The sequence below is a fragment of the Phaseolus vulgaris genome, chromosome 2 (assembly GCF_051622355.1).
Source record: "Phaseolus vulgaris cultivar YP4 chromosome 2, ASM5162235v1, whole genome shotgun sequence".
NCBI classification, from domain to species: domain Eukaryota; kingdom Viridiplantae; phylum Streptophyta; class Magnoliopsida; order Fabales; family Fabaceae; genus Phaseolus; species Phaseolus vulgaris.
Genome location: NC_143499.1, coordinates 22,442,145 through 22,458,619, shown reverse-complemented (window position 1 = coordinate 22,458,619; position 16,475 = coordinate 22,442,145). Strand labels below are relative to the sequence as shown.

Below are 16,475 nucleotides of genomic sequence, written 5' to 3'. Positions count from 1 at the left end.
AAGAAAATCTGATTGAAGCGAAATCCCTGCTCAAGCATCAAAAACTGAAAAGCTCCTTGGAAATGACTGGAAATGTCTATCCAGACCTAGTGAAAGTGTTCTACAAGAACCTTGTTCAAGATGGCAAGAATCTTGTTTCCCATGTGAAAGGAGTGAAGCTGAAAATTACTAGAGAAATCTGGAGCAATGTGGGTGGAATCAAATATTCAGGAATGAAAGTGAGCAAAGGGAATACTGCTGGAATTCAAGGGTTCAACAAGATGCAGTTTTATAGGAGCTGTGTTAGAAATCCTACTGAACCAGTAGCTAGATTTCATGCAGGTAATCTGACCTTAATTCCAAGACTCCTAGCCTACATAATTGCTTGGCAACTTACTCCTAGAGGAAGCAATCATGCTACTCTTCATGAAGAGGATTTGATTCTGCTATACTGTATAATGAATCAGCTCAAGGTAAATTGGGTAAGTACAATGGTAGAGCATATGCTCAAATCCACAAGGCTTCCTGATTATCGCTTTCCATATGCAATTTTTGTATCCAAACTAATTGACTATTTTGAAGTGGATACTGCAAATGAAAGAAATGACACTATTAAGGCAGCAAGTGAAATAGACAACTTCACTCTCTTGAAAATGGGGTTCCAAAAGGAGGAAGACAGCTGGATTTTTAGAAGGGAATATGCAAATAGAGCTGAGAATGAAGCAGCTAATCCAGGAAATGAAGAAGAACAAAATGTTGACGGTGTGCAACACATGGATGAGTCACCAGTTCACTCTTTCATGAATGAGGATGTTGCAGCTACAAGCCATAATGCACTGGTTGCATATCAGGAGCCTGTGTATAGAGGTGAACCTCTATCCATGTTCGAAAGGCAAGTTCTAAGCAGGCTGGATACACTCACATATGACCAAAAGGCACATTATGAATGACTCAAGCCAGGTTTCAACACTTAGATGACCATATTGAAGGAGTTAGGAGCAGCTAGCTGAGCTCTACCACTATAACAAGTGATCTTTTCAAAGTCTTTATCCTTTATGTCTTGTTGAACAATTGGGTTTTCTGTTTTATTTTTTCTGCACTGGTTTCATTCTGTTTTGTTTTGTAATAGACCTATAAACTGGTTTTAGTTTGAACTATTATGCATGTCTATGGTGTGCTTCTTTTATTCCATGTTCTACTCTGTTTGATGAACCCAAAGGGGGAGAAGGATAAATGAAAGATTTCTCACATAAGTTGATGATTTAGTTCAAGCTGCAGGGAGGTAGCACAAAACTCATATACTGCTATATTCTGGTTTTATTTCTAAATGTTGTTGTGCAGTTTGTGGAAGCTAGTGCAGTGTAGGTTTTGATCATCAAAGTATGCAAAGCAAAGGGGTTTTTGTCTCCATCAAACAGGGGGAGATTGTTGAAGATGGATGAAGCTCATCTCTACCTTGCCTTAGTGTGTTTGATGTAGTTTTTAGCTAGTTTGCTTTAAAGGTTGCAATGTGTCTTAGATGATCTAGTACTTTAGGTTTGTGTGTATTCAAGGTTGCCTTTTGCTACATGACCCATCCTAGATGCCAAATCAAGGTAGTAAGATCAAGCACATGATGTGGTTAAATGGTTTTGGAAAAGCTTTTTAAAGTTTTCTTAAAAGGTTTGATTCAGTACAAAAATAAATCTGTTTTCTTGATAAACAATAGGTTTATTTTTGCTCTGTTGAAAGGCTTTTCGAAATTCAGTTAGGGCACCAAAGGTAAAGCTCAGTCTGTTATTTCAGTTAAGCTGAGCTGACGGTTTTGTTAACATTTAACCTGTTGTTTTTAGAATCAATCTGTTGTTTTTAAAACTGCTCTGAAATTGTTTTTTGAAAAGTGGTTAGAAATTGTTCTCTATAAAATAAAATGCTCTGCTCACATAAAAACAGTGCTGAGAACTCACAGTTTGAACGGAGATAAAACATTTCTTGTGTGAGAAAGAGAATTGAAAAGGTTTTGCAAAGGTTTTTCAATAGGAAAATAGATGTGTGTTTGTTCTTGAAGAACCTTGTGCTGGATGAGGGTGTTGGTACTGTCTTGGAACAAATAGAACAACTGATTTATGTTCTTGCAACACAATTTCAGGTGTAATCTTTCCCTTATTCATTCTTGTAATAGGTATAAGTGTTAGTCACTCTTTGATAGTGTTTCTTGGAGTGCAAGGTGTGCTGAAATTGTGTTTTTCAGCCTTGTTTGTTGAAGTTCTTGAAGGGTTCAAGAGCTGTTGTGTATGTTGTAATTGATTGTATCTGTTTTAGTGGATTCCACTTGGAGTAAGGTGAACTGGACGTAGCTCTTGATGAGTGAACTAGTATAAAAATTCTCTTGTGTTTCTCTTCTCATCCCTGCACTTAATTCTGAGTTTTCACATAATTTGTCAAGAAAGGAATCTGTTCTTTTGAATCTAAATCTGTTAACTCTGGACCTGATTAAATCTGCCATTCCAGCTTGTTAATCAATCTTCTAAACATAAATCAAGCTGATGTGTGAATCTGTAATATGGCTAAAGTGTGAATTGTTTTCCTTGACTGAACTGTGACATTTGTCCATTCCTCTAGATGCTTTGTGTTAAATAAAATTGATTAATCTTGTAATACAATCTGCAACTTTATAAGCTGTAAAAGTTAATCAATTTGTTTCTGCTATTCTTGCTGGTTGATCTAAACCTTGTTGATCAAGTTCTGTTTGTGCTAAAGTCATTTGTAAAAACAATCTGTTTCATTTAAAATCAATATGTTCTTTTCACCTCTGTTACACTGTAAATCAGTCTCTTTTGCGAAAATTTGATAAGCTCAATTCTCCCCTCTTGAACTTAGACACAGTTTAACTCTAACATTGTGTACCGACTAGTCCTTATCAACAGGGCTCCCTCTCCGATCTCTTACGATGTCTTTGACATAAAACAGTACCAGAGAGAGTCCTTGAAAGAGTTCTTGAACAGGTTTGGGGTCTAAGTGGTGAGGCTAAACCACAAGGATGAAGCCATGACGGTGCATGCCTTCACCAAAGGAATGCTACCAGGACCTTTCAGTGACTCGCTGCTTAGGTATTAACCAAAGACGTTCTGCGAGATCAGGCGTCGAGCTATGGCGCACATCGCCGTGGAAGACCGAGTCACAGAAAAACACGGCAGTGTCGGTCCTGTCCGACCTCGAGTAGCAGGTCGACCTCAACTCATGAGGGTGCACGAGGCGACAACAGAGAAGAAAGGCTCGGGAAAGCAGCAACCTTACAAGAAGCCCCAGACTAGAGCGCACACACGGGGAGACCCACCCCCCAAGCACAATTTTTGTGTAGAGCTCAAGGAGCTGATCGTTATTCCTAACATAGCGGTAAGGCTGAAGACACCCCCAAAGACCGACAAAAAGTTGGGGCCCAGCAAGAACGCTTGGTGCGAATTCCACCAAGCATATGGCCACGCCATACGCAACTACTTGTCACTGGGATACCAGTTGGACGAGCTAATGAAAAGCGGCTTCTTGAAGGACTACCTCCTAGAGTCGTAGGGGAATCAGGCGTTAGCATCCACGGGAGTAGATCAAGGGCACAAGGTGCCCATTCATGGTGAGATCAACACCATCTCTGGAGGGTTCTCAGGAGGAGGATGCACCGCCTCCCAACGAAAGAAGTATGCACGAGAGGTGATGGCAGTAGAGGTACAGGAGGCAGATCAGACTCCCGATGTCGACCTCATCTTCACCAAGGTCGACCGCCAGGATGTTGCTCCACAAGACAATGACCTGGTGGTGATTTCGGTAGTGACAGCAGGAAGAAGGGTGCATCGCGTCCTCGTGGACCAGGGTAGTTCGGGCGATGTGATGTTCTGGTCAACCTTCAACAAGTTACAATTGTCTCCAAACCAGTTGAGGCTTTCGGTTGCTTGTATGGTTTTGTTGGGGACCAGGTGGAGGTGCATGGACACATAGAGCTGAGGACGACCTTCACAGATGGCACAGCTTCACGCACTGCAAACATCAGGTACCTCATTGTTAACGCTCCATCAGCCTACAATATACTTTTTGGTAGACCTGCTTTGAACAGGATTGGAGTGGTGGCCTCTACGGCACATGAAGATGAAGTTGCCTTCCCTCGAGGGTACGGTGATGACCATCAAGTCTGATCAGAATGAGGCTAAGAAGTGCTACAAGAATAGCCTCAAGAGGAAGAGAGGAGTGTTCGCTGTTACCACTCAACCTCTGAGGGAAGAAGGGGTCACCCGCGCAGAGATTGCCTGGGAGAGACGGCTCGAACCTATCGAAGACGTGTTAGAGAGGGAGATCAGCGAGAAGAAGTTCAAGCTTGGCAAATCCCTAGGCCAAGAGACACATGACCAGATCGCCGAAGTCATAGCTCGACACTTTGATGCTTTTGCATGGTCTGCCTCAGACATGCCTGGCATAGATCCTGACTTCCTGTGTCATCGTCTCACGATGGACCCCCAGGTCCGACCTGTTCGCCAAAGAAGACGAAAGTTCAATGACGAGAGGCGTCAGATCGTCAAAGAAGAGACAAAGAAGCTGCTCAAGGCTTGCCACATCAGTGAGATTCAGTACCCGGAGTGGCTAGCGAACGTGGTGCTAGTGAAAAAGGGCACTAAGAACCCTAGCAAGGTACACCGTTTCTAAGACTGAAAATACTTTATACACTTACTGTTTCTTTGCCCAATATTGACTTGCGTCAGAGTGCAAACGGTCGCCGAGGTGCCCTTTGTCTTTGCAGGTGAGAGATTCTTCAACCAAGGAAGTTCTCAGGCGGAGATAGGCAGGCCAAAGACTGTCGTTCGAGTCAAGCGACAAACGATTCAACCAGCGAGAACAAAACCCCATCCTTGAAACTATGAAAAAATTATGTAACAATGTATTGCTTAACAAGTGCAGTAGAAATATGTCATACTCTTTTGTCTTCCGTAATTTTTGTTTGAGTTTAGGGTCTAGAGTTCAGACCTCCTCAGAAACTATTCCCAGAAAAAGATATGTTTTTATACATATGCTACTGGTTTTCATTGTCATCTACTCGCAGAACCTCCTTACATACTTAACTTAAAAATTGGAGAGGAGAATACTAAACTCAGCAGTGCGTTTAATCCATCCATCTCCTTCTTTCTACAATCCTTTCTGCTCTCTTCTGAATAACTCCTGGGCAGTCAAGTCATCAAAGTTTTTTCTTTATTATGAATGATGGATACATTATCTTCTTCATCTCCTTTGACTCATCCTCCAACACCTAGACTTCATGTAACAACTGAACCACCCGGGTTTCTACTAAATAACACTCACAACTTTATACACCCATCACCTTTATTATTTACTTTGAAAATCACCTTTGTTATTCACTTTGAACATATATAGAAATTCGTTTGTATATACATTGTTTGAAAGTGGGGAAACTACATAACATCAGGTTAATACACAAAATGCATAATTAACTATTTATTCTTAATAAAAAAAATACTAGTTAATTTTTTTTTATCTATATATTTAGTAGTATAGTTTTGTCATTAATTTTCTATTTAAATAAAAAAATGAAGTACATACATACACACTATTGATTTTTTTTCTCCACTTTTTTATACTTAAATTTATAAGATTTATTTTTTGCCTTCTATTGACACTACTACAGAAAAGTCATTTAAGGATGGTTAAAAATGTCATATAAAGACGGTTCTAGAATCGTTGTTATTGTGGGTGTCGTATAAATCAAATATTTATAATGATAGTTTTAAAACCGTCGTTATAAAACCACATTAACATGTGTAAAAATTGTCATTTTGTCAAATAAATGAAAAAAAAAACACTTATAACATCGTCGTTATAAATGCTTCTAACTGGCTTTTAAAGACGATTCCCACTGGAACCATCACTACAAATGTATTTTTTTTTAAAAATATTTTATTATTATATACTTACTTTAATCCTTTATAAAATATCAAATTTTCATAACAATAATCATGTAATATCTTAATTTAAATATGAAAGTCTACATATAATAAATTAGTACATTTAAATTCTACAAAAATTTATATGTCATTCTAATAATTCATTTATCCTAAAGTGTTATACATGGTGACCTTAAGGTGCGTCCAAGTGAGCTTCTTTGCATTTGCACCTTAGCATGTTATATCCAGAATAAGCACTAAAATAGTAAGATTAAAATGTTAGAACACATAACATTATGTAATGTAATGGATGAGTAATAAATTTGTGAATGTAATATAATCATAATGGTTTGATAAATCTCTAATTTATACTAGGAAACATCATGCAAAAATTTCAGAATTTTCTAACAAGTAAAAGTATGAGAAGTAAAACCTTAAAATACCTAAAAAAGACCTAAATAATACTTTAAAAAAAAAATAGTAAACAGTGGATTTTTGGAATTTTGGTCGACCCCAATCCCCTAAGGGTATTGGTCACGTGATTCGTTACCTCGTCTTCATCCGATTTCTCTGTCAAAAGTTATGACCGCTTGAAGTTTCTTCATGCAAATTTTTGCTAACTCAAAATCTATTACTCTTCTCTTTAATGTTAGGACTCCTCCATCAAATATTCACTAAATGAAGTTTCCACAAATCCTAAACTACTAACTAATCATCACATAGATACATGAAAATATTTATTATAAAACTATTTTTAAAATTTTTAAAATACTAACTAACCTTAGGGTTTAAGTGTTGTCAGCGTGCGAAGGTGTTGCTGGGTGAAGGGTTGGTGACGGAGGCAACTGTTTGCGCGCACTCGGAGGAGATATGCGGCGACCCCACTGGTGACGTCAGACGACGCAAAGGGAAGGAGAGAAGAAGATGCGCGGAGGAGAGAAGAAGACGTTAGCGACGCGGGGGTTGGGGGAGCTTGGATGGTTGGCAGTGCGAGGGGTGTGGAGGTGGAAGCTCGGAGGGTTTGCAGGGAGAGAGGAGAGCTAGAGGCACGGTGACGGCAATAATGGAGTTGCAAGCGACTCAATGGAGAAGAAAAGTGTGGCGTGTAGAAGATAGTGTGCATGTGGGAGAAAAATAATGAGTTCGAGCACGGATTGGGGGTTTTGAATTATATTCAATTTTATAATGACGGTTCACCTGCTCAAATTTCATTATTAATGATGGTTCAGTGTATTAATCGTCGTTATTGGTGCTCAACTTCATTTTTAACGATGACGATAATCGTTGTTTTTCTCACTGAAAATTTAAAAAATTATAAAATTACCACCGTACTTTTGTTACGATGAATTTTTTTAAATGTCGATATTGTTAGTTTTTTTTAGCTTTTTGTACTTAGTGTGATCTCTAAAATTAGTATTGAATAATTTTTTAGTGTGATATATGTATTATTATTTTATTGTTTAATGTTTTTTAATGAGCTTTTTATTGTGCCTCGAAATTTGAATTTTCGTTCAATGTTCAGTTATTATATGTTATATATGTTTTCATTAATATAAGACTTCATTTTTAATATTTTTTTTCTAGAAAAACGTGATTTTATTATTATTCATCATCCGAAAAGGTTGAGTGGGAATGGTGAGTCTGATTTAGTATATTTAAACAAATGAATAATTCTTACTTATATTATTGGAGGATGAATATGAGGAAATGAAAGATGGAAAAAGTGAATAAAAATTGAAGTTGTTGGAATAGAGGACAGAAGAATAATAAAAAGAGAAAATGAATAAAATAATTAATGTAAAATTAATTAATTTAACTTAATAAAAATAAAACAATTGCTTAATATTACCATTAAAATACTCTTATGTTTAATCCATTTCAATATTTCTCCCAGCACGAGCTTATGCTGGTTCTTCCCATAACTTATATATCCATTATAGGTGTAAAAGAAGAATGTTAAGTTAGAATATGCAAAGTATAGATATATGTTTCACACAGTATAATAAGTTAGTAAAATGTCATTCAACACTTGGATTAAGATTTAACTAACTACACAATTAAGTAACTAAACGTTTTTGATAGATTAACAAGAGATCAAGGATATTTCTTTATTCTAATTAAAATCACAAGAAATCAACAGGGAAAACAGGAAAATTCACAAACCTTTTTCATTTATATCTTGATGCAAGTCCATTCAATTCTAAATCCCTTCAAATCAAATCATGAAATTCACTTTCCATTTCCTTCAATGCTTTTGGCAAACGTTCATTCTTTGCCGATTATGAATCCCAATTTCAGAAGTACAAAAAACATCAGATTTAAGAAATCACAACAGATACATACATGTATTCATACAATATTTCTTTATGTAAGAGAATCAATAAGTTAATTTCTACTTATCCAAATTATAAACCAATCCTAAGGTAATCAATCTAAGGCAAACATTAAACATATATCTAAAGACTCGAATAGCCTGAAAAGAGATGAACTATAGAATTTTTTTTACAAAGGATTCAAATTAACATTCGCTCTAACCTGGTTTTAAGAAAACCAATAATTCATTCTTTTATTGAGTGAAGTGTGTGCCTTATTTGTTATTCATTAAAGAGTAAGGAAACACTTTAAACCCTCTTCCTCTTCACATTTAACCTCAATTTTTAGAGATTGAATTCACACTGAGCTTATAAATTGAGGGATAGTCCACTCTGTGATATTAGGCAGATGGAATAAATTTAACATTATTTTTCTATTAAATAAACTTACTATTCCACTCAATAGCATAACTCAACATTATTAAAACCATCAGTGCACTTTATAAACCTTTCAAAAGGAAATTTAGTTTTTATAAAATTACAATATTGTAAAAGGAATTTCATTCGGATGTATTTTCATATATTTTACCCAAGGAATTTAACATTATTCTTTTTCTTGAAAATCATGCAAATACATGATATAATACTAAATACATGCAAATACAGGCAAATCAGAACAGTTATTTTCATCATAAAATATAAACCACTACTTCTTTGCTTATTTAAAAAATTCTTGGTCTTATAATTTCTTTAAAATATCAATTCCCCTTTTAAAAAATAAAAATGATATTCTTTTACTTATTTTATTCTGTTTTGAATTTATTGTCATTTGGTGTGAATTGAAAGGTTATATATATATAACCTGCATAAAAAAATAGATATGCCGTTCCTCCTTTCCAATAAACTTAACTAATTAAATTTTTTATTTGGAGTTTTCTCTTACAAAGAATGTTTGTTGCTTCACAAATTCTGGTTTGTTTTCTCATTTTTTAAAACTACAGCCAGAAATATTTGAAAATAAATTGTTCCTACGCCATATTTTTGCAATACATTTCACAACCTTTTTTTATTTCTTCTATCCTCTCGATTGTATCACCCATGATAGATTTATCATCCATTTTTTATTATTTTTTCTTTAATACAAAACATTCTATGAAATTGCTAAATAACCAACATTTCTTAACTGTTAATATGCTAAGAAATCTACTCTAGATAAACACGTTTGAAAGATTTATAACGCAAAATTTAATTAATGTATACAGATATACATATATTTATCAGTTCCTTCATGACTATCCTTTACTTTGAGTATGCTTCTAACCACCTCAACTTCTATGTAATACAAAATTTCGGCACCACCAGAAAATTTTAAGAAACTTCGCTTCCTCAAGTTCCTCTACCTCACCAGCAACTGCTTTTCTCTAAAGAATGAAAATTGGAGTCGAATACTTTGGAATGGAGATTTTGTTTCTTAACCACTTCAGCATGTCCATTGCTCAATGACTGCTGAAGTAATCTATTCCATCTTAATTTCGACAATAAATATATATATATAGAGAATAATCATCAATGATAAACGAGTTGTTAACATTCTAAATAAATATCAAGTTTCCTACAGTATGCCGAGAAATTTACCTCACTATGTTGGGAAAATCAATAAATAAATTTAGCATAGTAGTATATGCTCAAGTAACCGTTAGTAAAAGAATTATAGAACTACCGAAAGCTTTATATTCATGCAACCAAATATTAACATAATAAAGTTTTAAAAAAAAACAGTGATCGATTATGAAATTTTAATAGAACAGATTATTACCATAACACCAAACGCCATAATAAACAAACTTAATGAAATCCGGGTATGAACTGGAAAAAGAAGAGGCGGCGTTATGGGAATGATGAAATATAAGTTCAGAATCCATGCAACTTCATAATCTAAATAGGAATATAATATCCTCCTTATACAGCTGTGACCTGTATAATTAAAGTCTTAAATGACCCCAAAGGGACCACTTTGTGGGTTCGGAATTTTAGCGAGTTTGAAGAGAAAAAAAACATATAAATAGCAATGTCATAGCAGATATGACGTAACAGGAGATATCATGGCAAGTGACATGAAGCAATCACACTTTAAAGTGGTAGTAGTGGTAGGAGGACAAAGGTCAGCTCCAGCGGCAGAAAGCTATATTTGCTCTTCCATCAGTGGCAGCAGGTAGCAATCAAACATATTCAAAACCCATGTCATGAGTGAACTTGATATAACATGCTCCTAAAACCGGTGGTGGTGGCAAAGCTGACCCCAGAGATTTTAAAAAGCAGCTGAGGGGCAGTCGGGAACACAGACAAAAATTCCCCATATTGAAGCAAATATTTCCCCCGTAAGAGTGACAACATTATACCCATAAAGAAATTAAGTATTCACAAGAGTCGTGCAACTAGCTCCACAACCAAAAATAAACATTAAATAAAACGAAAAGTCTTTTCTGTACTTTTGGTGAGAGGGGAGAGGGAGATGTTACCGTTTTTTTTTTCTGTTTTATACGATGTATTTTTCTTCCTTTTCTCAATCATATTTATCCTAAATATGCCTCGAGCAATCATTTTCCATTGTGCCATAAGCAAAGACTTAGACCATTCTTAGAATCCTGCTTCCCGTGTCCCTCTTAATTAGACCTCTTCAAAAACACACAAAGTGCTAATGCACATCTAAAATTCTAATTTCTTGCCGGAATGGACTGATTTGAGCCTTGAATACCAACTTGACCAGCACCCTCACTAGTTGAGAGCTGCAATGGACTACTCAAATCCCCAAATGTAGAACTATATTGTGAAGTATCATGTAGAACCTCTACTCCTCCTGGACCATCGTAGTTACTAGTCTCCAGAGCAATGTTGTGTACTTGTTCTGCCAGTATGTCCGGATTCGACTCTCCAGGGCTTGTAGCATTAGAAAACTGAACAGGAGGCATGAGCCATCTCCTCCAATCATTTCGTCTCCTTATTTTGTCACCCTATAATAAAAAGACAATGAGAATAGTTTAAAACAACAGCTTTAATAAATGTAGAATAAAGAAAAAATAAAATTAACCTTTTCCTAAATCCTCCCAATGAAATTAATCATGTCTACATTCAAACTCAAATCTCCAGACAACATTAAAAAAAAAAATACCTGCAGCTCAACAGCAGATGAATTTCGAACAGCCTCTACTATCATCTGGATATTGTCGGTCAAATACATAACCTGACAGATAAAAAGATTCACCGTTGAGTAAACAAATAATGCTATAACTCACATCCAAGTAGGAGAAATTATAAAATCGATGCATCACTTTAACTGCAGCATTACAAAATTTGTATGATAATTGAAGAACTGCAACACTAAAACAGTGACCATTAGTGCAAAAACTAGAGTTCAAACAGCATCTAATATAATCCGCATACAGAAGATTTAAATATGAATCAGTGGTAAGAAATAAAGCTATAACTCACAAGAAAATAGAAGGGGTTTAAATGTATACATAACTTGAACTGCAGCATTAAGAAATTAATTTGATCTTCAACACTAAAATAGACACCAATACCAACTACGAAAACTATATAATAAAAGGCATTATACTCTAAACAATCACACAAACATTCACTATCCATTGCCATTTCACCTCAGTCATATACACCAGAGTAAAATGTTTCAAGCTTAGCCAAAAAGGCCTAGACCAAATATACATTGAACTATAAGTAACAACCCATAAAGCCTTATATAACAACATGTGCTTGACAGTAATTATATCCATTAAAATACAACCCTTGTGATGTAACAGTACTTCCATGTCAACATACATTTCCCACCACTAGACATATATCATCTAGGACGAAAAACAATTTGAAGCTATAGTTTGATTCTTTTATTTTCACCTTTTTATCTGTTTTCTTGGATTTAAAAATCAATGTTCTTTTTAATGTATTATGTATACACTTACGCATAACCTCAATTTGACCATCAAACTCGTGCTTTCATTTGCATTATCACTTTTATTTGAGAATCAACACAAGCAAACAATTTATGTGTCAACGCATGATATAAATGGAGCTGTTAAAAAATTATATAAATGGCTAAGAAAAGACTTGAATTATGGAAAGAATAAGGCTTCAGTAAAATAATTGAGCAACAATTAAGTTTTTATTTATTCAACCAGAAAGAACCTAATTTAACCTTTAAAACAGATCCTGTCCATATGCTTTAAATTTTTCCTACGGTAATTTCATTGTTTTCCAAGATTAATATTTTAATACACAACATAATTGATCAAAACATGAGTCCATATCCCTTAAACAGAACAGTATTACTACAAATTGGAGAAAACTAGAGTAGGATTGAATTTTGAAGAAAAATCAAAGACCAAAACTTGAATCCCCCAAAACTATAAGAACTAGCTACCAGAAAATTCGAACTAGTACAGTGTGCTTAAAATCGTACTACTTACAATGTACACATTGTTACTTCAATGATTTCAATGTAAAAAAACTTGATCTTAAGAGAGCCATGTCTTTCCCCACTCCTTGAAAACACTTTCTAATGATATGGTGCAGCAAACTGTACAACCATATATGCTACCAATATTTGTCATCCCGTGAATGCATGGAAAGAGCAACTAAGTTAAAAAACGTAATTGATAAAAATAAGAACACTCCATCTGTCTTTTACAGGATTGACAAATCATAGCCTAAGCAAGAAACACCCCAATCAGTCAATCCAGCAAAAGACAGATGGTCATTAGATACAATTTAAAATCCATCTAAAGTAAAGTAGGTTAATTATTTATATTTTTTTAAGCTCGTATATTTGATGAGTCAGTAAAACAACAAAGCAATCTATCTCTTTTTCCTTCATAAAAGCAATCATATATCCTAAAAAACTCACTTTGTTGAAGCCTGCAATTAATTTTATGGGAACCCAGCCCTGGTCATCCATGTTCTGCCGCAAGAATGTATCTTTAATTAAATTCTCATTACTGCAATAGACAAGTTTTAGTACAACTACAGTCAACATTCAAAACCAATTAATGACAACAAGCTAACCAAAACAAAAAACTGAAAGACCAAATTAAAAACAGCACCTAAAATAGTAGTCAATCTGTGTGACTATCTTATTTTGCAGCTGAGGGTCAGGACCTGTAAAGAACAGGGGATGATGTGGCATGGGAGGCACAAAAGGAACACTTCTCAGTGAATCTGGGGGTGGAGGTGGAGCTGCAACAAAAACCACCGGAGGTGATAGTTCTGGAAATGAATACATTCATCAGAGCATGTTCGTGTGTTGAAAGAAATCATCATGACATTAAAACACCATACCATGGAATCCAATGTGGCCACCAAAAGGCGGCATTGGTGATGGATGAAAAAACTGAGTAGAGTTAGGAGGCGGAGGTGGCCGTATAAATCTCGGAACAACTCTTGGAGACACATTGGTATCTCTACTGCTGAAACTTCTATTATTATTCCAGTCTTGGCGCCTGTTCCCATAGTTATGATGGTGAGAACCATCTCCGCGTTGGTGTGGACCACCATTACGATTCCTAAACGAATTACGATGCTGCGGATGATCATTAGACACAAATCCACTTCTCGGTGTGTGGTCCTTTGGAGAGGAGTTATGGGACCCAGTTGCAGCTACTGAAGCCAGGGGCACAGACTGTTGTGGGTGGTGTCCACCATTAGAAGAAGCATTTGAACTGTGATTTTTTAGTGATTTCGGCCGAGTTGACACCACGCCGTTGGTACTGTCGGTGCTTGTATTATCACTGACTTCCCTCTGCAGAGAGGAGGAAGAAGACGGACTTCCCAAAACCTGCAATCAGCACTTAAAACAATAGCAATGTCGATGCACATACACACTAACCATATACGCCACTAAATTTCACAATCCATCTAGTTGTTAATACACATAAACTAATCCAGTCCAGTACCGGTTTCCACACACTTCAGCAGCCACATACATGCATTTTCAAAATTGTAACACATAACTACCTTTGTATATTAGTGTAATCAAGCCGCTTAAAAAAATTCAGAACAGACGAAGAATCAATTCAACAACGCAACAAACATAACTAGCTCCAACTGTTTGGGACACTAAAAATTGCAGGAACTTTTAATGATTAAAATAATTATTATAATAACAGAAACAATAGAGTGAATGGCGGAAGAACCAAACCTGCAACTGTGGCACAGAAGATCCATCCAACAAACCCTTCGCCGAATCCGATTTCATTGCAGCTTTTGTTGACACCGACAACGCCGGCCACGAAAGCGCGTCAATCACAGGCTGAGCCTCGGAAGCCGCCGCGCCATTAGGAGAAGGCTTGTTCCAAACAGGCCTCTTCGCAGCGCCACCATTGTCTGAACTCTCCGCGGCGGAGCTAAAATCGTCCGCCGGCGAGACAGTGGAATGGAAAGCCTCCGTCAAGTGAGACGGCGAGGAGGGAGACGACGAGGGAGGCACCGCAACGGGCTCCGATTCGCCGCGCACAACTTGGTTCCACGGCGAAGAAGCAGAGAGGCGCGTGGCGCGACGCGGCTGGTGGGTATCGGAGGAATGGCGAGGGGAATGGTTACCGGTCATAGCCATAAAAAACGTTTAGGGTTAATGAGTCAGTCGAGAAGATGATCGACGTGACAAAGAGGATTCGATTCGCAGAGAGTGTTGGTTGCGATTGAAACGAAGGTCCAGAGCGAAATGCAGTAGATTAGGGTTCCAAAAATTGTGCGATCTGATCGCAAGGAAGAAGAACCTTGGTTCGTTTGTGTGCGTGGGAGAAAAAAGAATGCGTTTCAGACGAAGGATTATTGCGCAATGCTTCGGATGCCAGGTTTTCTTCTTCTGCTACGCGCGAGATTACGGAATTGCCCCCGCGCTATTTCCATTCCCTTTCCGTTACGACTTTCTCTTTTGGCGTCCTAGCTCAGTTACTGTCACTGCCGTTAAATTTCCCACTCTCTCTGCATCTTTTTCTCATACCTTCCAACTAACATGCAATTCAATTATTTACTTTTACTTATTTTATTCAAATTTACCGATTTAATATTATAAACAAAATTAAGTCCTAACTTATCATATCAGTATAATTAACTTTTTTAAAATATGAATGCTTTTGTATGGAGACTATAGTAAATTTACAAGTTCTTTCAATGGGACTTTTGTTTGTGTTGCTATGACTTTTGAAGTATTTATTATACAATGTGGTCCTACGAAAATATGTTAACTTTATAATAGGTAGACTGAAGGATGGGCACACAGACCTAACAAAACCACCTTGCGAATGTATCAGTATCACTATGAATGAATTTGTATCTTCTCTTCACGTGTCAATGGTTTTCAGGAAATTGCTTCAAATCAATTACACCTCATCTTTTTATACACAACTTCAGTAGCAAGAAGAATGTGTAAATATGGTGTGAATCAAGAACATTTATTTTTATTTAGTGTCAAAATGCCACAAAACTATTTTAAAATCCATATCATTTAATACTATTTAAATTGAGAAGATATAAAAATTTAACTACTACATTCCCTATTTTGTTTTACTATCAATAAGTAGTGTTTATATTTCCTTAACAAATCAGAAATCATAGGTCATCTTTATTTAAAAACTCTTCTATCTATAATTTGGTTTATTTCTCTTGTAATGAGAATTTTCTTTCTATTTTTTTCACATAAAATTTGAATCCCAAAACTTTATGCCAAGAGCGAGTTCAGTAAAATATGAATCTACAATTTACATTAGAAATACTCGTCCTCACATAATGAAAAAGGATGAACCAAAATTTTGAAACAAAAATGAAAATCCAATTAATTCACAAGTGATACTGTTGGATTGATGCAAAAAATTAATTGTATGGAGAAACTTCTACAAAAAATTAATTGTATGGAGAAGCTTAATTTATCCCTTATTTTTTAAAATAAATGCAATTTTTTTAAATGTTTAATTAATTGTATGGAGAAAATTCTACAAAAAAATAACAAAAAGAATTATTTTTTATAAGTTAAAATTAACTTATACATAACTGTTTTTTTCAAAGATATATATAAATTAATTTGTATCCATGAAAGAAACTCGTTAAAAATACCACAATATTATTAGACTCTACTATTGATAATGTCACTAAAAATTCTGCTAATTATCAACAAACTTTTTTGTTAAATTTAAAATCGGAAATCATTAATTGGCGTATCAGGAAGAATACAACAAATTGAATAATAAGAGACAAAATT

General features: G+C 35.7%; 1 protein-coding gene across 1 annotated transcript; it reads right to left on the bottom strand.

The window, feature by feature from the left end:
* Positions 1–10,757: 10,757 nt before the first annotated feature.
* Positions 10,758–15,055, bottom strand: LOC137810935 (la-related protein 1C). The gene is given in 7 exon segments (XM_068612438.2): positions 10,758–10,956; positions 10,958–11,220; positions 11,379–11,450; positions 13,128–13,218; positions 13,324–13,486; positions 13,559–14,054; positions 14,418–15,055. Coding segments are annotated over 7 exon segments (1,551 nt in total). The 5' UTR covers positions 14,832–15,055; the 3' UTR covers positions 10,758–10,904.
* Between the last annotated feature and the right edge of the window lie 1,420 nt (positions 15,056–16,475).